The sequence below is a fragment of the Pelophylax lessonae genome (genome assembly GCF_965119305.1).
Source record: "Pelophylax lessonae genome assembly, chromosome: 4".
Lineage (NCBI taxonomy): Eukaryota > Metazoa > Chordata > Amphibia > Anura > Ranidae > Pelophylax > Pelophylax lessonae.
The window spans coordinates 658,119,946-658,144,055 of NC_138771.1; the positions used below are offsets into that span (position 1 = coordinate 658,119,946).

At 49.6% G+C, this 24,110-nt stretch overlaps 1 protein-coding gene and 1 pseudogene across 2 annotated transcripts in view; one reads left to right on the forward strand and one right to left on the reverse strand.

The window, feature by feature from the left end:
• Positions 1–19,535, forward strand: part of LOC309552161 — a 517,672-nt pseudogene extending 498,137 nt beyond the window's left edge. The window contains exon 4 of the transcript XR_014226186.1: positions 19,509–19,535. The product of XR_014226186.1 is annotated as an uncharacterized misc_RNA (transcript). The remainder of the gene's footprint in view (positions 1–19,508) is intronic.
• EIF4A1 (eukaryotic translation initiation factor 4A1) lies at positions 11,937–23,471 on the reverse strand. Its single transcript, XM_082252974.1, has 11 exons — positions 23,373–23,471; positions 17,818–17,866; positions 16,514–16,646; positions 15,731–15,870; positions 15,187–15,355; positions 14,763–14,872; positions 14,218–14,361; positions 13,822–13,959; positions 13,526–13,615; positions 12,560–12,639; positions 11,937–12,338 (listed from the first exon to the last, which is right to left on the reverse strand). The coding sequence occupies exons 1-11, from the start codon at positions 23,393–23,395 to the stop codon at positions 12,194–12,196; spliced, it is 1,221 nt and encodes a 406-aa protein (XP_082109100.1). The 5' UTR covers positions 23,396–23,471; the 3' UTR covers positions 11,937–12,193.
• Between the last annotated feature and the right edge of the window lie 639 nt (positions 23,472–24,110).

Below are 24,110 nucleotides of genomic sequence, written 5' to 3' on the forward strand. Positions count from 1 at the left end.
TGTTTCTCTTAGGTCACTTACAAAACAGCGATATGGCTTCTCGCCTGTCAGCCTGCTTTTTGCTGCAGGCGTTTATAAGGCTTTTTTGAGTACATGTTTGGAGTCAGGCAAAACATCTGAACTTGTGTATAGGGGTATATATATACACACATACTTATATGTATATATACACCTACACATATATAGGTGTGAAAGTAGCAGAACACTATACTTGCGCTAATGAAATAATTAACACCAATATGGCTCCGCTCCTATCACACCTATATATGTGTAAGTGTAAAATACATATAAGTATGTGTGTATATATATACCCCTATACAGAAGTTCAGATGTTTTGCCTGCCTCCACAGACCCCAAAAAAATGCCCAGACACTAAATCCAAAGAAATCTCATTTTTTTTCAATAATTGGCTCTCTGTCAAAAATGACAATTTTTAAGAACTCTTTTTTGTGTGATTAATAGTCCCTGGGGCATGACCCAGAACCCTAGGCACTTTTTAGGGGCATTTATTGGGTTTTAGGGCTTCAAATGGTGTTTTTTGATTACCGAAGTTCGGGTCCCATTGATTTCAATGGGGTTCTGAAATCCGGGCCGAATTTTGAGAAGTTCGGGTGTTCTGGTCGAACCGAACTTTTCAAAAGTTCGATCATCCCTAGTCCTTATAGGAAAGGGACTCTAAATCTGAAATCCTTATGCCCGAAATGATGGCTAAAAGAAAGGCTATCTTCATAGATACTAACTCAAAGGAACTCTCACTCAAGGGCTCGAAGGAAGCTTTAGTAAGCGCATTCAGCACTAAAGACAGATTCCAAGGAGGTATCTGTACAACTAATCTAGGAGTATGTCTGGCTTGAGATAAAAGAAAACTTTTAATTAGAGATCGACCGATTATTGGCAACACTGCTATATCGGGGGCCGATATGCACTTTCCCCTATATATCGGAATTGGCCCCTGAGGTTACTGATATTTAGGGAAAGTGCATGTACCGGGGTGATGCCTGCACCTAGAGGCATCACCCTGATACCGGTGTCCATAGCCGATGGTCGGCTGACTTGTAATGACAACCGATGCGTCTGTCAAGCCGCCCGGCTGTCATTACAAGGAGCGGGAGGGGACGTCCCCCCTCCTGCCACCTGCCACGGCTCTCCCGGATCTCCCGTCCCACCGGGAGACCTGGGCATCCTACCTCCACCGCTGCCACTTCTGAAAGAGAAGACCCGGGCTTCCATGTAAAAAACCCGGAAGTGATAGCATGACATCACTTTTCACAAAAAACCTGACAGCATTCAAAAAAGCCAAACTTGGCATTTTGAATGCTTTTCACTGCCAGGGAGGGGTTTCCCTCCACAAGGAGTACCTAAAAAAAAAAAATTTTTAATGTCCGAAAATATCGGCCGATAACGATATCCGATGACCAAAATATTGGTATCGGTATTAAAAAAACGATATCGGTCGATCACTACTTTTAATCAATGGATTCTCGGCCAGCCTGGCATCTCGGAAAAGTGACAGGGCAGAAATATGTACTTTTAGGGTACTAACAGAAGGCCCCTTCTCAACTCCCTCCTGTAATCCAGGATAGAGGGAATGGAAAAGGAATCAATTCCAGCCTTATTCTGCCAGGTCACAAACGTCTTCCAGACTTTGCCATAAATTTTTCTTGTGACCAATTTACGGCTGTCTAGAATAGAACAGGGACTCCCGAGGAAATTTGATGAAGCAACTGGCAGTGAATCCATATAACCTCAAATTTACTAGTGAATGGCACCGTGAGAGGGTGACCTTCCTTGACTTGGAAATAGAGATCACCAACCAGCCAGTAAAAACCAAATTGTATAGGAAATTGATGGCTACCAATAGTCTTCTACATGCGGACAGTTTTCATCCTAGACCATTGGTCCAGGGAATTCCGACGGGCCAATACCTTAGGGCTCGTAGGAATTGTTCGGACCCTGTGGATTTTGAGTTGGAAGAAAAACCCCGGTGTGCTCTGCTGGTGAATGCCTCGTTGACCAGGACAATGCTCCACTGCTTAAGCCACTCTGAGGACTCCTACAGCAAAATAGCAGCCCTTATTCCCATCGGCCATTGGGGAGATAGGAATCTCCGCATCTGAAAGCATGCCTCGCTACTTTCAGAAGTGTGACATCAGACGCCATTTTGGTACACCCGAGGAGAAGGCAGCATGAAGAGGCGCTCACACATGGTCCTCTCCCCCGGTGCACCTAGTGGGACATACCTCAGAGCCTCAAGGGGAGCCGATTTGTGAAAGTTGCCCTACCAGACTAAGGCAAGTAACACTTCAAGGGGGAACCCTCAGAATAATAGGAGGATATAGTAGACAAGCCACAACTAGTCTTACACCTGTAACCTAAAGAAAGTGGGGTCTGCCAACCACAATAACCAGACCCAAGAAAAAAAACAAACATTTCGGTGCGTGTACTCCTGGAGGTCTGGAAACACAAAAAAAACTGAGGGTCAGAGGAAGGGGAGGGCTTTTTAAATTGTGTGTGATTTGTGTTTCCTGTAGAAGACGGAGCCAATAATCTCTCTAAGTAGCTGTCCTGGAAGATGAAGGGGGAAACTATTTTCCCATGCAGTGGGGCTGTGCCCGCACTGCATAGATTAACTGCTCATTCTTGCCTAGGGATGAGGAGAGAGCAGAGATATACTTATCTAAGCCGCTCCTGCTCTCCCCCCTGTGAATGGACTGTTGCTGATGTCATCACGCCCGTAGACCGACTCTGGACTTGAGGACAGCAGGAACAGTCTACCGCTGGACGAGGGCGAGCACTGTTTTCCTGTAGGATCAGGTAAGTATAGCCTTTTGATGCGTCCTTGGACAAAACAAGCAGTTCACCCATGCAGTGCAGGCGCAGCCCCACAGCTTGGGAGACATTTTGTTTTCCCCGGAGTTCTTCTTTAACCCTTTCTGTGGTGGATTCAATGGATGTGAGAAATTTAAAATTGTGCCGAAATGATGAGGCCCGTCAGTACTTCAACACAGCTAGGCTTTTGCATCAAGTCTTCAGAGACAGGGTCAAACCTGAAGCCCGGATAGAAAAAAAAAAACAAAACAAAAAAAATACAAGTTGATATTACATAGTAGGTGAGGCTGAATAAAGACAATAGTCCATCCAGTTCAACCTGTGTAGATGTGTGTAGCCGTAATCATCTCTCATACCCCTGAATGTTCTGATCCTTGAGATGTACGTCTAAGAGTCTTTTGAAAGCCACCATACTTCCCGCAGAAACCACCTCTTGTGGTAGAGAATTCCACAATCTTGTAGCCCTAACAGTAAAGAACCCCCCACGTCTCCTCTAATCGCATTGTGTGCCCTTGAGTCCTCATGCAATACTTCCGACTGAATAGTTGTTTTTCTATGCTGAGATCACCATTGAGGTATTTCTAAATTGCTATCATGTCCCCTCTCAGGCGTCTCTTCTCCAGGGAGAATAAATCAAGCGATTGCAGACGCTCTTCATAATTAAGGTCCTCCAATCCCCTAATTAGTTTAGATGCCCTTCTCTGGACTCTCTCCAGCTCCAACACATCCCTCCTGAGGACTGGCGACCAGAACTGGACAGAATACTCCATTACTTAATGGGCCAAAACCAAATTAAAACTGGGAGTAACACAAAGTGACTTCCTACGTCCCTCCCAGGCACTGTGGGGCTGTCTATTCAAGGCATTTCATCTAAAACAGGCATGCCAAAAGTCCGGCCCATGGGCCGCTTTAATACAGCCCCGCAGGTAATTTTGAAAAAATCAATTGTTGTGGCCCCTGTGAATCCCCGAGCGCTGCTCAGGGCCCCTGGGATCTTTCAACACCGCGGGACTGCACGTATGCCATATTAGTTCTCTTACCATTTATTTAATACATTCTCTTATATATGCTACTGTTTAAATTACATACTCAAAATGATGGTCCATCCCGGCCCGCTGCATCCAATTCCGGTTTTTCCTGTTACTTGTGAATACACTATTGTTAACACCCACCACCCGCCCCCGCAAGCTTACTATACCTTCCTCAATATGGCCTCGGACTTAGCCTAATAGGGGAGCACTAAAAAACACAAATAAACCCGGCGCTAGTATGACAGGACCAAGCGTCCTCTCCATGATAATTGGCATAACACCCCGGGGTCAAGTAGCAGATCAGTGGAAACAAAACACACCAGGAGGGATGTTCAAAAGTATCGGTCACACAAGGGTTAACCATATGTAGCACCCTCCCAGTTAGGTGCTAGGTAAAAAGAGTAGTTTTGGCTCTGTCTGCTTATCAGAAGAGCAGCAGGCAAAACCTATGTGCACTCTGCTTATCAGGGAGCAGGATTGGTAGTTAGGTCTGCTCAGTGTGTAACTCATTTGCTCTCAGGGAGTGTCCCAAGCTGATCCAATGGGGAGGCACGTTAGATGCTGGAGGAAACCTGGCCAATGATACACAGGCTTTTTGTACTGTCCCAGGGGTTGGCACAGACAGTGGTGCATTATGGGTCAGGGTATAAAAAGTCACGGGCACATGAGGTAGAGGTCTCTGGGTGGGAAGCCAGGTCCCGGAGGAGGGTGGCGGCTGCCTCCTCTTCTGCAAGTTGGTGGTGGTCACAGGCGGTCCGGCCTGGTGTACCAGGAGTGTGAGGCTGAACCCAGAGGTCCAGGAGAGCTGACTACAGGAGTTGGGGCACAGGAGAATCTGGAAAAACAGTGTCCGTGAGTAAAGAGGAACTTGCCCAGGAGCCTGCCCAGGAAGGGGACCACTCCTGAGTGTAGAGTCAGTGGACGGATGTCAGCTAGCCCAGAGAGAGAAAGGGGGTACCCCGAAGATAAAAACTATAGAAGCACTTACCCTCATTCAAGTGGCAGGATGAAGTTGCGACCTTGCTGCATTCTAAAGCTAGATGTCCTCAGCATTGTGAAAAGTTACCAGTTGGATTATCCCACTCATCGCTCATCCCTTCTCCTATCCCCAAAAACAACAACCCCTAGACCAGGGGTAGGGAACCTATGGCTCGCGAGCCAGACGTGGCTCTTTTGATGGCTGCATCTGGCTCGCAGACAAATCTTTAATAAAGGGGGGCGTGTCCGGACGTGAGCCGCGCTGGACGCGTAGTCCCAGAGCTCTGCCGAGTCTACCACTCAATCTAGTGCCATCCGCGTACCTTTGCCCGGTGCACCCATTGACGGTACACTTTGTGGGCTACCCACCGCTACCCTCAGTTTGTCTCTGGGTGACCGGATTGCCGCGCTACGGACCCTGCGGCCTACTCGCGGTACTGCCGTCAGCTCGTGTGCTGTGCACCTGAGGGCCTTGGCAATCACTGCCCGGTAAGGAGACTTGCCATCCGCTCCCTGTGCCCCGACAGACACAATATCCTTCACCTCTGACACAACCGGGGACCCGCGGGAGCTGCCTCTCACATCCACTTCTGAGGCCTTCAATGGCCAGCTGCTATTTTCTCAGGGCTTATAGTCATCTACATCACTCGCAGGCCTGCAGGCGCTTCACCACTCCGGCCTCATTGCATACCTGCCTGCTCTGCTCTCTTCCCAACCGGACTCCAGGCACTTTCACATGGCTCCATCTACTCACTGTATAGCTGCGGCCCATGAATATGAATATTAAATAAAGGTTCCTGACCCCTGAAATATAGTGTACGGCTCTCACGGAATTACATTTGAAAATATGTGGTGTTCATGGCTCTCTCAGCCAAAAAGGTTCCTGACCTCTGCCCTAGACTGATCATTGACTGAGCCAAGGACCTAAAGTGTTAAGTTTCTGCAAACAGTTGCTACGGGTATCTCAGGGGAATCCTTAAAGTATAATATCCAGCAGTCCTCTACATACATATAAGCGCTATATGAACCCACCAATGATGATTATTGATGGCAGCAATAATAGTCATGAATGAACTACATATTGAAAAGTTGTCAGGACAACCATACAAGAAGCTGGCACTCCTCATGCTCCCATGCATTGGGTCACCGCGAATGGCGTTCACCACCAGTGGCTCTAGAGCAGTTTAAGCCTCGTTTTGGTCCTCCTTCCCCCAGTCTCACGTCACATTCGGGTCCCCATTCCGGTCAGGACACATCGTGGGTAATCAGAACGACCACAGACAGCGATCCTCCTTGCCTCCTATACCGGGCATTGTGTGACCCCTTTTCCACCCTTCCCTGTCCAGGATTGAGGCATTCCGTTATCTCCTCACAGCCTGAGCAAAGGCACAACTGTCCACACTGCTGCATTGTTCCTGGCTGGTTTTATGCCTTCACACACACACACACTGGATGGTCACCAAGCTGTGTTTTTAACCCCATTGTAACGGAAGAGGGCACCCCTGACTGGGTACCTCCGTTGACAGATGCTCCTAGTGCTTCCCGAGGGGCTCCAAGCACTCCACCAGACACTGTAACCACTTCAGACCCCACGAACCACTGCAGCTTAGTTAGGGTCTCGCAATCTCCTACCCACCCTGGACCTACGACAAGGCTCCAGGTTCCTGTGGGTGAACCTCTCTGTAGGAAAAACTCTGATCCGGTGATTTTGGAAAACAAGAGGAATTTGTTTTTTTACATGCGCATGGAGATATATACAGAGTTAAGTCAGCAGCCTGTCTCATGCATAAAAATCTACCAAGACAATAGAACATGAACTTTTTATAATAATGAATATGTATGAAGCATAGGTGTGTTCTGGGCTGGTCCGAGGTGTAATAGTATAATTCATCCAATCAATGTCCACTTCTTCCTCTGTTAAATTAAGAGTTAATGGCTCATATGTGGGGCTGTTTGCAATCTCGCTAGTAATTGCTCGCTGTATTCTCCATATGGAAGTCTTGTCCTGTTATCTCTCAAGGTCTTCTCTCTGCGAAGTAAGAAAGTGAACTTCCCTCCCCTTCATACAGGCAAAGCAAGGAATGTGTGTCTCAAAACAAGCTAATCATAAAGCATCACTCTAACTGTAATTTACATAAAGTATAACTTCTATCTACATTTATAGGTTCATATATACGTTGAAAAAATGGGGTTTTGGATCTTACATTGGAAGTTTAATAGTCGTTTTCTGCCACCATCCCGAGAGATTATTTGTAGGTTGTGATGCCTCAGGTCAGGTATCCCATAAAATCCCATACCTGACCTGAGGCATCACAACCTACAAATAGGTTCATATATACATTACTTCAGCTACATTTATGAAAGATTCCTGACTCAGACAATTCTTCCAACACTCTCTTTCCCCAGAGAGTGCAGCAGAACAAGCTCTTACAAGAGCTTAGTGATTATCCAAGGGAGTATGGAGGACATAGCAATCCCTTGCAGCAGATTCCCCCAATAAGAGACAGGACTCTAGATTGAGGGTGAAGTAACTCTCTCCTTCTCATATGGGGACGCTGCACAGGTGTTAGCTCCCTCCATAATGTTACCGATGTCTGGTGGAGTGCTTGGAGCCCTTGGAAAGCACTAGGAGCATCTGTCAACGGAGGTACCCGGTCAGGGGTGCCCTGTTCCGTTACACCCATATTTTGGCTTCACCATTGCAGATCCAGCGGGGGCCATTGTACAAGGCGTACTGCTGTTTTATACATACATGGAACTGACTTTGAATAAAACTTTTCCATGTTCCATTTACTACATTGGCATCATTCATGACTATTATTGCTGCCATCATTAATCATCATCAGCGGGTTCATATAGCGCTTATATATGGTTAACCCTTGTGTGACTGATTAGGGAGCACGCATGCTCCAAATTGAGATGAATACATTGTAAAATATCAGTTGGTCTAAGTCAGTTATAAATATATTTGGACACAACATGTATACTTGGTGTTATGTTCCTGTTCATATTTTTTTAACTTAAAAAGTTGACAGACAACCTTTAATACCAATAATATTTAATGTACTTTACAATGTTCCTAACATATATTTCAGCTTCTTGGGTTTATTTTATTCATCTGGCCTTCAGATATGAAAGGCGGAGTGATTTAACACGTTTAGATTTGTCATTCATGTGACGAAATAAAAAGTATGCCGTTTGTAATAAACTTTGCATAAAATAGTTAATTTGCATTTAATTTTAAACAGTCCAAAGAATGTTAGGCAAAATGGTCGGCCCTCACGCATGTTCACTTCATCAAATCTGGCCCTTCTTTGAAAAAAGTTTGGACACCCCTGAACTAAAACATGGGGCTCCAAACTTTCTAAACAAAGGGCCAACTTACTTCCTTGGAGGGGGGAGGAGCCAGACTGTGGCCAGCAGGAGTAGAAAATGTTCCAGCATCAATGGGAGTAAACTGTGCCCAGTCTTTGGTATCATTGAGGAGGAACCGTGACCCATCCTGGGATGGGCGTCATTGGGGAGGAACCGTGTCCCATCCTGGGATGGGGGTCTTTGGAGAGGAACCGTGTCCCATCCTGTGATGGGTGGTCTTTGGGGGAGGAAACGTGTTCCATCCTGGGATGGGTGTCTTTGGGGGAGGAACCGTGTTCCATCCTGGGATGGGTGTCTTTGGGGGAGGAACCGTGTTCCATCCTGGGATGGGCGTCTTTGGAGATGAACCGTGTCCCATCCTGGGATGGGCATCATTGGGGGAGGAATCGTGTACCCATCCTGGGATGGGCGTCTTTAGGGGAGGAACCGTGTCCCATCCTGAGATGGGCGTCTTTAGGGGAGGAACCGTGTCCCATCCTGTGATGGGCGTCATTGGGGAGGAACCGTGTCCCATCCTGTGATGGGGGTCTTTGGAGAGGAACCGTGTCCCCATCCTGGGATGGGTGTCTTTGGGGGGGGGAACCGTGTCCCATCCAGTGATGGGCGTCATTGGGGAGGAACCGTGTCGCATCCTGGGATGGGGGTCTTTGGAGAGGAACCGGGTTCCACCCTGGGATGGGTGTTTTTGGGGAGGAACCGTGACCCATCCTGGAATGGGCGTCTTTTGGGGGGGGGGGGGGGGGGGGCGATGACACCATGTCCCACCCTGGGATGGGCATTTTTGGGGAGGAACCGTGTCCCATCACTGGTGTCACTGGGAAAGAACCGTGTCCCATCGCTGGTGTCAGTGGATGAAATAGCCAACCAAGGGCTGGGTAAAAGCAAGCACAGGGGAATATGGATACCACTGATCTTTAGCTTCGCTTCACACTGCTGTGACTTTTGAAACAGACATCCCTGCACGACTTCTGTTAAGGAAGTCCTATTGAAGTTGCACCAAAAGTAGTGCAGAAACTTTTTTCTATGCTAGAGCGATTTGAGTTGCACCAATTACAATTAATGGGCTGTGACTTGTCATGCAAGTTTGAACTCAAGTTGCAGCAGTGAGCCAGGCAAGGGACAGTCCCAAACAGAGTCCCAGTCTTACCTTATTCATATCACTGGGCCCATTAAAGGTGTCCAGGCTTCTTCAGGGTCTATGAACCACCAGTATACCACACCACAGCTATCTGCACTACTTGCCCAGGTTGAGCACCCAACGTAGAATCCAGGACCCTAAGATAATTACAGGCTGTCCCCCAAGTTAAGTCCTGGAGGTATCCGTCAGGAACTGGTTGATAAAATAGAAAGCCCTTCTACAAAAAGGAGGACCTAACCAATAAAATGGCTACACAGCAGTTGATGTGGGTGTAAGTGTAAACTAGGTGCAGTCCTACCAAGGTTTTCACCAGTGTCCTATCACCTGAAGGTAGCAGTGTGAAACCCATGGTTGACTACCAATCCTGTACAACCAGGAGATCCTAGCCTCCTCCGCCAAGAGCTCCTAGCCTCCTCCTCGGGTATATGCAAACCCAAAACAACTTATTTGGTCCGTTAAATATGGACTAACTTACATCCGATATGCAAATACTCGCTGACCCTGCCAAAAATGTTAATCACTTCCCGTACTGTCCCGAACAATTAGTTGAGTTGTCCACGTTAGGACAGAAGTGCAGAGTAGCACCAGATGATCCAAGGACTTGGAGTTTAATCATTATTAACAGGTTTACCTCCCGTCATGACCAGGCCACTTTTTGCTATACGGCACTGCGCTACTTGGCAATTGCACGCTCATATAACACTACACAAACATTTACATAATTCTCCCCCCCCCCCCCCCAACTTTCCTTGGTGGCATTTGATCCCCACTGGGTTTTTGTTTTTTAATTTTACAGAAAAAAATTTTACCATCTTAAAACATCCAATAAAATGAAATGTTCAATGTTGGTCAAAATGTATTCTGCTACATCTGGTAATAAAAACAAGTTGTATATTGATTGGTTTGTGTGTGAACATTATAGAATCTACAAACTGGGATATATACTGGAATTACACAGCTTTTAGATGCTAACCTGGTAATGGCAGGGATCAGAGACTTCTAGAGGGACCGATAGTGTGGCTGACAATCTAGGGCCAACTGACACTGCCATCACTAGTGACTAATAGTGATTTGTGATATTGTATGCTTGGGGGGGTTCAAGTAAAAACCTTAGGGGAGGGTTCAAGTAAAAACCTTAGGGGAGGGTTCAAGTAAAAACCTTAGGGGAGGGTTCAAGTAAAAACCTTAGGGGAGGGTTCAAGTAAAAACCTTAGGGGAGGGTTCAAGTAAAAACCTTAGGGGGTCCCCCCACCCCATTTTGAATAGAGCAAGGTTTGTTTTGTCATGCCTCATTGGGAAGACCTGCAGTCACTTCCTGTCCCATAAACAGGAAGTGAGGCAACTCCTGGAAAGGTGGAATTTTAGGCATGTCCCCCATTGGAAGATTTCCCCTCTTTTCTGGGGACAGCCAAAAATGAGATTTTTTTTATTTTCAATAATGGTAGAAAGGAGAAAAAAGGGTTATTCTCCCCAAGAGCCGGTCCACTCAGGCTGACAAGTCGTGGTCCATTGACCGCTACAGGACCGGTTCTAATAGGAGCAACACAAGTGGCTCTGACTTAGAAAAAGGGTCCTGTACTACTTCGGGGTGACTTGCATAGACTTCCATTATGTGCACAGTCGTGGTGCATGGCAGTGCACAGTCGTGGTGCATGGCAGTGCACAAGTCACCCCCGAAGTAGTAGAGTCGTGTCGCCTTAGTGTGAACTGACTAATGGGGGGGGTCCTACTCTCCACTGTGCATCTAGGGGCAATCAAGAGATTAGGCTCCTTTCACACGAGAAAGTGGTGCGACTACACTCTCTGAACCAAAATCGCATCAAAAGTATTTTAGGAATCTTGTCAGAAGTTGCAGTGACCTCTAGTGTCAGTAGGAACGGCTCTCTAATACACATCCTGTAACATGGAGGGGGGGGGGGTAAAATCACAAGTTGCAGAAATGTGAAAGGTGCCTTAACTGTGCAGCTTTGACTTTGATCTGACTTTTTTTCCTCCCCGAATTCCAACTAGATTCCCTGTACAGTTATTTTGTAAACCCCGAACTGGGATTGGACACAGCCGAGCAGCAGGTTTCAGCTGAAATCTTCTGCTGTGTCCAATCACAGCTCAGGTTGGCATGCACACCCCAAAGCTCAAAACTTGCATCAGAATTTAGAAATCACATCAATGTTTCTGCAATGTATATTTCCCACCAAAGCCAGCCCTATATGGGGAGGTTGGGGGAAGGGAGGGGAGGAGAGGGGCAGCAGCTGCTTAGTTTTGGGGGGGGTAATCGGGATGACAGGGAATGGAGGGGGTGGGGACAAGCAAAAAGAGACAAACTATGTTGCAAAAAAAAATTTGTTTTATTTAATAAATACTATACAGAAAAAGCAAAGAAAAAAGGCGACAATTTTATAGTATTTTGGGGGAAATTTGAAAAAATAAAATGTTTTTTGAAGTCCGAATTGATAGCAGCCTGATTGGAGGATGGGTAGTGATTGTTTGGTCCTCTGATTTGGTGGGGAAACACATTTTGGGGGGTACAGAGGGAGGGGGGGAAGGGAGGAGTTAGTGTTCAGTTCACAGAAGAAACACAAACAATGTTTTACGGTCACAATACCTCAAAATAACATTTATTTGAAAAAACAAAAAAGTAATATAAATCATTTAAAGTCATACAGGGGTGGGGGAAGGGAATGGGGGAAGCCCAAACGTTAAAGGGGCTTAATAGAAAGCTGTATGCCTCCTCCCTGCCTGGGTACCCTTGTGGGGGGCCGCCAAAGGCAGAAAGGATGTTTTTTGTATTTTCAGTTATACTATTTTTTTGTTCTTTTTTCATTAAATCTCTCCTCGGGGAGGTTCAGATGAGATCCGCCACGTTCATTGGCATCTCTTCAACGGTTGTGTTGTAAAAAGTCTCAATGTCCTTCAGGGTGCGTTTGTCTTCCTCGGTCACCATGTTGATGGCAACACCTTTCCTACCGAAACGGCCGCCTCTGCCGATCCTGCAAGGAGAGAGAGGGGGGGAGCATATAAGAGGGGGAGCATGACAACTCATGGTGGTGTAGGCCATGTTTAAGTTGCGAAACGCGACAGTTCAGCGTTAATCGCGGTGGAGCATGGTCCTGGTTCATCTCCCAAGAGTCTACTGTCCGCGTTCAGCATGGAGGCTGGGCAGAGAGGGAATCTCTTGGGTACAACATGCAATAAATCGATGGCTGCTTACCTGTGAATATAGTTTTCTCTGTTTGTTGGCAAGTCGTAGTTAATGACCAAGGAGACCTGCTGGACATCAATTCCTCGAGCCTGCATGGAGGGAACAAAGGGGTCAACTCTACAGACCAGAGGTACAGGAGAAAAGCACATGCAAGACAAGTGGCAGCACCCATCTCTAGTCAAGATCATAGGCTGCTCCCTGACGGCCCCGGTCTCTAGTCAAGGCCATAGGCTGCCCCCGTCTCTAGTCAAGGCCATAGGCTGCTCCACGACTGCCCCCGTCTCTAGTCAAGGCCATAGGCTGCTCCACTACTGCCCCCGTCTCTAGTCAAGGCCATAGGCTGCTCCACTACTGCCCCCGTCTCTAGTCAAGGCCATAGGCTGCTCCACGACTGCCCCCGTCTCTAGTCAAGGCCATAGGCTGCTCCCCAGTGGCACCCGTCTCTAGTCAAGGCCATAGGCTGCTCCCCGACTGCCCCCGTCTCTAGTCAAGGCCATGGGCGGCTCACTGGGTGCAACAGTCTAGTCAAGGCCATGGGCTGCTCCCCAGTGGCACCCGCCTCTAGTCAAGGCCATAGGCTGCACCTGTCTCTAGTCAAGGCCATAGGCTGCTCCCCAGTGGCACCCGTCTCTAGTCAAGGCCATAGGCTGCTCCCCGACTGCCCCCGTCTCTAGTCAAGGCCATGGGCGGCTCACTGGGTGCAACAGTCTAGTCAAGGCCATGGGCTGCTCCCCAGTGGCACCCGCCTCTAGTCAAGGCCATAGGCTGCACCTGTCTCTAGTCAAGGCCATAGGCTGCTCCCCAGTGGCACCCGCCTCTAGTCAAGGCATTAGGCTGCTCCCCGGCTGCACCCGTCTCTAGTCAAGGCCATAGGCTGCTCCCTGGCGACATTAGTCTCTAGTCAAGGACTAGTCTGCTCCCCAGTGGCACCCGTCTCTAGTCAAGGCCATAGGCTGCACGTTCAGCGATACTCACCAGCAGATCTGTAGTAATGAGGACACGACTGGATCCAGATCGGAACTCTCTCATAATGACATCTCTCTCCTTCTGGTCCATGTCGCCGTGCTGGAAATAAAAGGGAGATGTATTAGAACACATGTCCCGGCCGATGGTATTCATGTCCCCATGGCATGAACCAGCAACAGCCACAAGAGCTGCACTGGGATGAAAATGGGTGAACTCTATACCCCCGTCAGATATAAGACTACACGCCACGTGACGTGTCCTTGCCCAGTGACAGGGGAAGACGTTTGAAAGATCAGAAAACTCACCAGAGCGGACACAGTGAAGTCTCTTGCATGCATCTTCTCCGTCAGCCAGTCGACCTTCCGGCGGGTGTTTATAAAGATGACAGCCTGTGTGATGGTGAGCGTCTCGTAGAGATCGCAGAGTGTGTCCAGCTTCCATTCCTGAAAAAGACAGACAGATTGATCACACAAATATCCTCCCAACTGGGGTACAAACCAAGGCAAGGCCACCATGGTCCAAGGTAAATCTGTCCCCACAGCATGAACCAGCTGACAGTGACTGAGCAGCTGCGCTGGGATGAATATGGGGTTGTATTATATACCCCTGTCAGATATAAGAATACACGCCATCACGTGACGCATCCTTGCCCAGTGACAGGGAAAGGGGAGGGGTTATTGATAGGGAAGGGTGACACCCACCTCACGCTCCACGTTGATGTAGAACTGCCGGATACCCTCCAGAGTCAGCTCTTCCTTCTTTACCAGGATACGAATCGGGTCCCTCATGAACTTTTTCGTCACCTCCAACACGTCAGAGGGCATGGTGGCTGAGAGCAGCACCACCTAGACAAAGACAAGATCGAATTAAAAGGCTGCCTCTCCTCCAATGGCAAGGCTAGGATTCCATAGATAAGGTTGCTTTCAGACAAGGTGGTGTGATCATCGCCCAGAATCCTCTGGGGCAGACTGTTCTGGCCGGCAAGACGCAGACCAGAGAGCTGCCGCAAGAGGGAGACCTGGGCTTCAGATGACACGCATGGGATATCATCATTAAAGCAACCCAACAGAGCAGACATTTCCCAGCTACTGGAACTAGTCCGGCCACATTCCAGCAGGACCCAACAGTTCTTCATGCAGAGGCCCCCCCCCCCACTCCAGCAAGGTCTGTCCAACAACCCCCCCCCAGGCATCATGAGCCCTCCGCCAACCCAAATCAATGCAATGCCACAGCAATCCCCCCTTACCTGAGCGTTACTGCTCAGCTTCTGGAAAATATCGTAGATCTGGTCCTTGAAACCTCGGCTCAACATTTCATCAGCCTCGTCCAGAACAAACATCTTGATGTATTTGGGAGCTGGAAGGGAACACAAGTTGGGTTAGACTATGCGGGACACCACCATATATCCAACAAGCAGAACTAAGGGGGAGGGTCAGCTCCATAGACATTCCCTAGAACCCTCCACCCAAATTCATGGTACTTCATGTCCCCATAGCATGAACCAGCTGACAGTGACCACAAACACCTGTGCTGGGATGAATATGGGGGTCACTCTACCCCTGCCAGATATAAGACACACATCACCTGATGCGCCCTTGCCCAGTGACAGGGGGAGGGAGGAAGCCACCCCAGTGCCCTTGCCCAGTGCAAGACACCCCAGTGATACTTACACAGGTATCGCCTGTTCAACATGTCGAATACTCTTCCCGGAGTGCCGACCACTATGTGTGGAGCTTCCGATTGGAGCTTCTGTACCTCTGCCCGCACGTTGGTGCCACCGATACAGGCGTGGCAGGAGGCGCCCATGTAGTCTCCCAGCGCCATCACCACCTTTTGGATCTGAAAAGGAACAGTCACTGATGTAAACTAAATCCACAGACATTGTATATTCATAGTTGTAGCTATGGTTTGAGCCAGTAGGTGGTGCTGTAGGTAGCTTTCATTGTTTTCTAAGGGACTGCAGAGCCCCTTTGTTGCAAAAGAACCACTTAAAGAGCTCAGACTAAGTGCATCCACTTCATATCACCATGTGAAATCCACACTTCAAACAGGAGTCTAACGTACCAAGCGGAAACCATCTCAACCATGGTTAGGTCATACATGTTAGCCATGGGTCTGCTCACTTCACCATCCCACCAACAGGAGTCGATAGGCCCTCCCATCCACACAAGAGCACCATCCAATCATCCCATCCACACGTCACTCTGTACTCACCTGCTGGGCCAACTCTCGGGTTGGGGCCAGGACCAGGGCTTGTGTAGCCTTCATATCCAGCTCAATTTGCTGGAGGATGGAAATGGCAAATGTGGCTGTTTTCCCAGTTCCAGACTGAGCCTGAGCGATGACATCATAACCTGCAGAGAGACCGCAAGCTTACTATGGCTGCACTAGACCACCTGTGTTTCTTCTCCATTCTAATGCATATAAATGGCCAACTATGACGACCCCCAAAGTTCAATCAGGATGAAAAGTTATGACTACTCTATGGGAGAATGGTAAGAAGCTCACTTTATAGCTTGCTGGGAAAAAGTGTCAGAGAGCCTGTAAGGAGAACCTACATGGGCATGTCAATTTTCCCCCCACACTGCCTGGACTCCCATTTCTTCCATTGCAACCCAAGCCAGGGGTGACATAACCCAAGTGTGCCACTCCATGGGGACATAACCCAAGCCATGGGGAAATAACCCAAGTGTGCCAAGCCATGGGAGAGAGCCAACCTGCCAAGCCAGGGGGGATGTAACCCAAGTGCGTCAAAATCCAGGGGGGAACGTAGAGGAAACCCAAAGACCTGGACTGCATGCAACTACCAAATATCACCTCCACCCTTCTAGGATGGAACAGCAGTTGCAGCCCACCCGGAACCTCATGCAGACCACTCACATCACCACCCCGGAGAGGACAGAGCAGTGTGCTGCACAATGGATCTGAACACCGCGCTATTGGATTAGTTCTGAAGAATGGAAAGACATGGTGGGGGGGGGGAATGTTTCAACTTACCCTTGATACAAGGTAGAATAGCTCGCTGCTGGATAGCAGACGGTTTCTCGAAACCATAGGCGTAAATCCCTCTCAGTAGAGACTCTGACAGGTTCATATCGTCAAAACTGTCCACCACCTCATTCCAGTTACTCTGCAGAGAAAACAAGGGTTTAGCTGATGGCCCAATCAATACAACCCCCCTCCCCCCCCCCCCAATACATTCTCAAAAAACAGTCCCAGGCTTAATCACACCATAACACAATGTAGCACATGTCATAACCCAACACATCTAATGAACCTATGGCGGACTCCAAAGAGCGCCAGTCAACACTGAACCTATGGCGGACCCCAAAGAGCGCCAGTCACCACTAAAGCTATGGCGGACGCCAAAGAGCGCCAGTCACCACTAAAGCTATGGCGGACCCCAAAGAGCGCCAGTCACCACTAAAGCTATGGCGGACCCCAAAGAGCGCCAGTCACCACTAAAGCTATGGCGGACGCCAAAGAGCGCCAGTCACCACTAAAGCTATGGCGGACCCCAAAGAGCGCCAGTCACCACTAAAGCTATGGCGGACCCCAAAGAGCGCCAGTCACCACTAAAGCTATGGCGGACCCCAAAGAGCGCCAGTCACCACTAAAGCTATGGTGGACCCCAAAGAGGTCAGCTCCATAGACATTCCCTAGAACCCCCCCCCCAGTTAATGGTACATGTAAGGTTTGTCCCCACAGCATGAACCAGCTGACAGTGACCACACACACCTGTGCTGGGATGAATATGGGGGTCACTCTGCCCCTGCCAGATATAAGACACACATCACCTGATGCGCCCTTGCCCAGTGACAGGGGGAACTTGCGAAGGAACCCAAAGAAAGTCACCACTGAACCTTTGGAGGAACACAAGGCACCACAACCTCCAAGTCCCACCTCAATGATGTACACTGGGCTGCCATTGCACCTGCATCATCCTTTGCTGGAAACATTGCAGAGCCACTGACCTGCCGAGTGCAGGTATTTGCAAAAAGGCACAGGTTGCCACATACGGTGATTCAGTACCAGGATTTCAGAGGCGACTCATACTACCACAAATATCCAACACCAGTAAATGTGATGATTAAATACTAAGTAAAGGCCCCACCTCCCATTATGAGATCACGACATGTCCTACTTGTCATAGGCTCTCCATGAATTGTCTGGCAGTATGGAACTCCAGGAATGTCAATTAAGACCTTTGTGTCCTGAGTTTAATACCATTAGATGGAGGGCATGAAGCCAGGAAGAAAAGCAAACCTTTCCTAAAAAACAAGTAGAAAACTACCACTTACCTCAATGATACCATCGGGCTCCATACCTTCGGGCCCATTGTCTCTGGATCTGGAAAACAAAAACAAGAACTTGTGAAAAAAGGGCACATCGCATGTATGAGAAGACTTCATGAAGACATGACTGCTATGACACCAGACCAGTAATAGTACAATTGTTGTAGAATCTGTGAAGCCCATTGGGAATATGGGGGGGGGGGGTCAGTCCCTCAGGTCTGGCCCAGGCTCTCAACCTTTAGCAAAGGAGGAAACTTAGAAGTACTCTTTGGGTCCTAGGAAACCCCAGCCAATAATTGTGACGGCTACAAATCAGGGTATTAGCATGGCAGTCAACGCAAATAACACCTTACATTGGCAGCCAAGAAAAAAACCCTCCCCTACAGATAACATGACCAATAAAAGCAACGTCATCAAAAGTGCCTTATCGGAGGAGCAGATATTGCCCCTTTGCCAACCACTCCCCTCCCACAATGCTTTGAGCTCAGAAGTGACCTTACTGGTCCACAGTGCTCTACAACCCCCAACCCAACATGGCAGAGCAGCCACAGCATCACCGACCACTCAACCCCAAGGTCTCGGCTGGGGCTCACTGAAAGAACCAACTACCACCCCAGATGTTTGGGAACTACATTTCCCATGACGCTCAACTACACTGCACAGTGCATGAGCATCATGGGAAATGTAGTTTCAAAACATCTAGGGTGCCAAGGTTCACCATCACCGCCATAGAGGAACCCAAGAACCAGCAACCACCAAACCCATAGAGGAACCCAATGAAAATCAACCACCGAACCATTAGAAGAACCCAAGAACCAGCAACCACCAAACCGATAGGAACCCAATCAAAATCAACCAAACCATTAAGAGGAACCCAAGAACCAGCAGCCACCAAACCCATAGAGGAACCCAACGTGAGCCAGTCACCACTGACCCCATGGGCAAGCCATGAAAAATCGCAAAGAATCAGTCAACATTGATCCCATGAGACATTAGTAGAGAATTGACCGACATCAGTTTTTCAAGGCCGATACGGATATTCTGGCCCCCTCTTCAGGCCAGAATTCTGCACACCAAGCTTATTTTTTTTACACTCATTTAAAATTTTTTTTTTAATCAGTTTTATTGCCGTCAAAAGGAATGTAAACATCTTGTACTCCTGAAACAGTAATAGGCAATGACAGGTACTCTTTATGGAGGGGGGGGGGGGATCTACAAGACCCAAAACCCCTCCTCTGCACTTAAAAGCATTCAAACCGCAAAGTTTGATTGTTTTGAATAATGTAATTGTTATAAAATCTGGCACCTTAAAGAGCCGGTTCACATAGGGGCGACCCGTGAAGTTGCGGTGCGCAGCTTGCACTGCGACCTCGGAGCGGCTGGCACGGACTTCATATCATTGAAGTCAATGCAGGTCGCCCCAAAGTAGTACAGGACCCCTTTTCCAAGTCTGAGCGACTTGTGTCGATCCTATTAGAACGGGTCCTGTGCTAATCTATGGCAGGCGACCCACTGCGACAGTGTGAACCGGCTCTTAAGGCTCCAGTATCCACAAGTGGAGTCATGACCACTTCCAGGTTACTACATCGGAGACCCGTTAGGAGCCAATTCCAGCTTTGTTCGGGTCTTTGGCCAGCTGGTATATGTGCCATAGGGGATAGGAGACCCAGCTGGAGTAACAGGAGGGTCCCCTTCTGCTGCCTGTAACCACCAAGCGGCTTTTTAGCCGTATCAGTCATTACAAGAAAGCCGACCGTCCGCTCTAAAACCATACCGGGGTGATACCTGCAGCTGCAGACATAACCACTTGAAACAATATTGGTCATATCGGCAAGTTTTGACCGATACTAAAGTGAATATTGGCCCCATTGATAATCGGTTGATCCCTAGACAGAGTAACCCCTGAATCTATAGAAGAACTAAACCCACAACTAAACCCATAGAGGGACCCAAGAGTCACCACTGAGCCCATGGGTCAATCAACAATGAAGAAACCCAAGAAGAACCACCAGTCCACACTGATCCCATAGAGTCCCAGTCATCACTGACCCTACAGAGGGGCTCCAAGCTGACCCAAGATGTACGTTTGCCCTTTGCCTTGTTGCCACACAGCATCTCCAAGAAGAATATAAAGTAAACGATCCGGCAGCTGACATGACAGAAACCATCAGATGTCACTGGATACTAATGGCCCTGCAATGACACTCCTTGGTTTCTAGAACAGATCCACTTTACAGGGGAACTGCACCAGTTCTATACATGCTAGGCCACCCAACAAACCTTGCACTAGATTTGCACCTACAATTTCTCAAGTCCTAGATTTTTTTGGGGGGCTGCGTGGGAGCCTCCTCCGACCATGACATGTGACGAGGGGTTATTACCCAGACCGAGCGATATAGGGGGCCCAGTACAGCCTCCCTGGGATGCCATCCAGGACCTCCGGTGGCCCAGTACAGCTTCCCCGTGATCCCATCCAGGACCTCTGGGGACTGGTGGCCCAGTACAGCTTCCCCGTGATCCCATCCAGGACCTCTGGGGACTGGTGGCCCAGTACAGCTTCCCCGTGATTCCATCCAGGACCTCTGGGGACTGGTGGCCCAGTACAGCCTGGTTGCCAGGGCCCAGTAGCAGTGGAAAACCTCAATGACGTAGATACGTCTCAGATAGGCTGCACACGAGGAGTTAATAGACTAATGAGGATGGTTTCCAGGGGCGGAGCGTTCTCGGGAATGTATGACAGCGTGACGTCACACAGGCATAGAACATTGGGCGGATACCTGAGACGCGCCGAGTTACACAGGACCCCCACCCTCCCCCAGGCTGGAGCCCAGCGATAACCCATCCCCCGGCTTAGTCATCCCGCTGACTAATGCACATTGTGTAACCCCTGCAGGACTGACAGAGCCCAGAACCATCGGGGACAATGAGGACTGGAGGACCCAGGGTCATGTGACCCACCACTCAGCCCCATCTAGATCTATAGATCAGGAGGGGGCACATTCCACTACAGTCCAGGATGGGGGGGGGGGGTTGTAGTACCAACTACACGTACAACACATAGTACATACAATTCTAAGCTACCGGTAGACTCCCCATCATTACCCTGAATCCTCCAGGCCATGCTGGGTGTTGTAGTATTCCCAGCAACAGAAGAGTACACTGTATACCCTGGGGAGGATCCATGGACCTCTAAAGTGATGGGAGTTGTAGTAACTCAGAATGGAGGACACTGCATCAACACATGGGAAGGAATGTGACCGCCCCCCTATATTAGGAGTCCTCCCCCCTACCAGATTACCAAACCCTTATCCAAATTCCACTGCTAGGGGTTATACTCCATCCACTCTAAAGGAGGAGATTATACTAGCCATCACCCTCATGCAGGGAGTTGCAGTCCCTAGTGACAATTTAATCAGAAATCTCTGCACAGGCCATGCTGGGAGTTGTAGTCCAACCCATAAAGCCTCGGTATAACAATGCCCCCCTGCAGGGGACACTCAGAGCTGTAGTCCCACCGCAAAATACAGAATGTCATACTGGGAGTTATACTGCTCAGGCCTATACGCTGCCCTCTATAGGGCACTGCTAGGGATTGTAGTCCACCTGCAATAAAGAAATAGTCAGGCTGAGAGCTGTAGTCTTAAATACGTCACCCCCTATATAGGACCACAAAAAGCTACAATCCGTGGTGCGGATTGTAAAGAATCAGCCATGCTGGGAGTTGTAGTCCTCAGTACCATGTCGGAAGCCTACAGGGCCATGCTGTGGATTGTAGTCCCCCATAATACAGAATCATGCTGGGGTTGTCCATTATACGTCACCGCCTACAGGGCCATGCTAGGGGTTGTAGTCCACCCCCCCAGTAACAATCCTGTCATGCGGGGGGGGGGGGGGGGGGGGGGGGGTTGTAGACCTTTGTAATGTTGCCCCTATTTAGGGCCATGCTGGGGATTGTAGCCCCCCATAACAGAATCATGCAGTCCTCTATATGTCACCACCTAGAGGGCCATGCTAGGGGTTGTAGTGCATCCCCGGTAACAATCTGTCATGCAGAGGGTTGTAGCCCCTGCTGGGGATTGCAGTCCCCCATAATACAGAATTATGCTGGGGGTGGTCTCAGTACTATATAGCGCCCCCTAGTGCCCAAAGCACAGAATCAGCCATGCTGGGGGCTGCAGTCCTCAGTCCATCCATCATACGGCCATGCTGGCAGTTGTAGTCCTCAGTCCTACATAATGCCCGATCTAGGGCTATACTGGTGGTTGTAGTCTGCTAGCACAGAAACCATCATGCTGGGTGATGTAGTCCTCAGTAATATATGTCTCCCCTATAGGGGGGATACAGCCCCCCCCCATTACACAAAATCAGCCATGCTGGGGGTTGTAGTCCATAATACACCCAACCCAGGGAGGGCCATGTTGGCAGTCCTCAGTAATATATACCACCCCCTCATAGGGAATGCTGGGGGGGGTTGTAATCCTCAATAATACTGATTAGGCCATGCTGGGGGTTGCAGTCCATCATACACCCACTCCCTGTAGGGCCATGGTGAGGGTTGTAGTCCTCAGTACTATATACCACCCCCTATAGAGCCATGCTGGGGGGTTGTAGTCCCCCATAATACCAATTCAGCCATACTGGGGGTTGTATTCCATTGTACACCCACTCCCTGTAAGGCCATGGTGGGCTTTGTAGTCCTCATTACTATATAACACCCCCTATAGAGCCATGCTGGGGGTTGTAGTCCCCCCATAACACCAATTCAGCCATGCTGGGGGTTGTAGTCTCCAGTAAACTCACCCCCTGTAGGGCCACGCTAGCAGTCAGTACTATGTCACCCCCTATAGGGCCACAGTGGGGGTTGTAGTCCATCATACACCCACTCCCTATAGGGCCATGGTGAGGGTTGTAGTCCCCCCATAACACCAATACAGCCATGCTGGGGGTTGTAGTCCTCAGTACACTCACCCCCCTGTAGGGCCATGCTGGGGGTTGTAGTCCTCAGTACACTCACCCCCTGTAAGGCCATGCTGGCAGTAGTCAGCACTATGTCGCCCCCTATAGGACCACACTGGGGGTGGTAGTCCTCAGTACACCGCACCCACAATGTCTCCCCCATAATATAAAATAATCCACGCTGGGGGTTGTAGTCCTCCGATGGGTGACGGATTCCATGGCTGTAGAGCGCCCCCTCCTCCACCCGGTGTCCACGTGCATCACCGGAAGTGTCCGCCATCTTAGAGGAAAGTTCCCCCTCCCCCATCCCGGCGGCCATCTTGTCTCTCTCCCCTTCCCCCACATTCGGTATCGGGCGCCCACGTGCACCGGGCGGAGGTCGCCATCAGAGCCCGGCAGGGGGAGGAGACCACGTGTGGCGGGTGTCCCGGTGTAATGAGGCGAGGCCCCCCTCCCCCCACCCGGGTGACATTGAAGGTCGGGTGAGGAATCCGCCCTGAGGAGACAAAATCACCGAATATACCTCACCCCACTCCCTCTGTGACCCGCCACTCTATGTATATCCTCCCAGGGGCCCCGGGCCCTCCGCTGTCCCCCACACTCACCGGTTATCGTAGCTCGCAGACATCCTCAGAGCGGAAGCTTCCTCGAAGCCGGTGACCACCCTTTATATATCCACCTGGCAGCCACGCCCAACAGCGCTCCCATTGGCCGGCTCTTGACGGTCTTACTGCAACGTAGGACGTGCTTCTCAGTGCTCCGCCTCTCTGATTGGGCGGCGAGCCTGCCACTCAACCCGGCAGCAGACCGGTTTGAAGCGCCATTGGCTTTCTTCAGGGGGAAGGGATACGCCCCCGGATGGCGAAGGAGCCTTTTCTTCAACTACCATCCCCCCACGAAGACGTAGCTGATTGGTTGGCCGAACGCACATGACTCCCTTACTGCAGAGACCAAGCCCGCCAAGCATCTCTCCCGCCCATTGGTCGAGCTGCCTGGCAGTCACCTGTAGCCGGAGTAGGATTGGCGAGTCGGCACGTCGCTCTGCGTTTCCTGGCCGCTCACTGGCTGCGAGACGGCAAGAGACTCCGCCCACTAGTTTTATCCCCTCCAGGAAGGAGAGCTCATTCCTGTTCCCCCTCGGAGACAGAATGGAGAAGGAGGACGGCCATGTCTGAGCCCAGGACACGTCTGACTGAGGCCAGATATGACCGGGCCCGGCTCCATCCTGTGCTGAGGGGGCTTAGTGTGTGAAAAATATATATGAGGGGGATCAGTGTGTGAAAAAACATGGCTGAGGAGAACCCCCATATATGAGGGGATCAGTGTGTGAAAAAACATGGCTG

Bases quoted from the DNA above. Each gene is read 5' to 3' on its own strand.
- EIF4A1 (XM_082252974.1), bottom strand. From the start codon at position 23,395: ATGTCTGCGAGCTACGATAACCG. The intron at 14,362-14,762 runs GTAAGGGGGGAT...GTCTTTGTCTAG, and splicing joins AGCTGAGCAGTAACGCTCAG to GTGGTGCTGCTCTCAGCCAC. The intron at 12,640-13,525 runs GTGAGTATCGCT...CCCTCCATGCAG, and splicing joins TCATTACTACAGATCTGCTG to GCTCGAGGAATTGATGTCCA.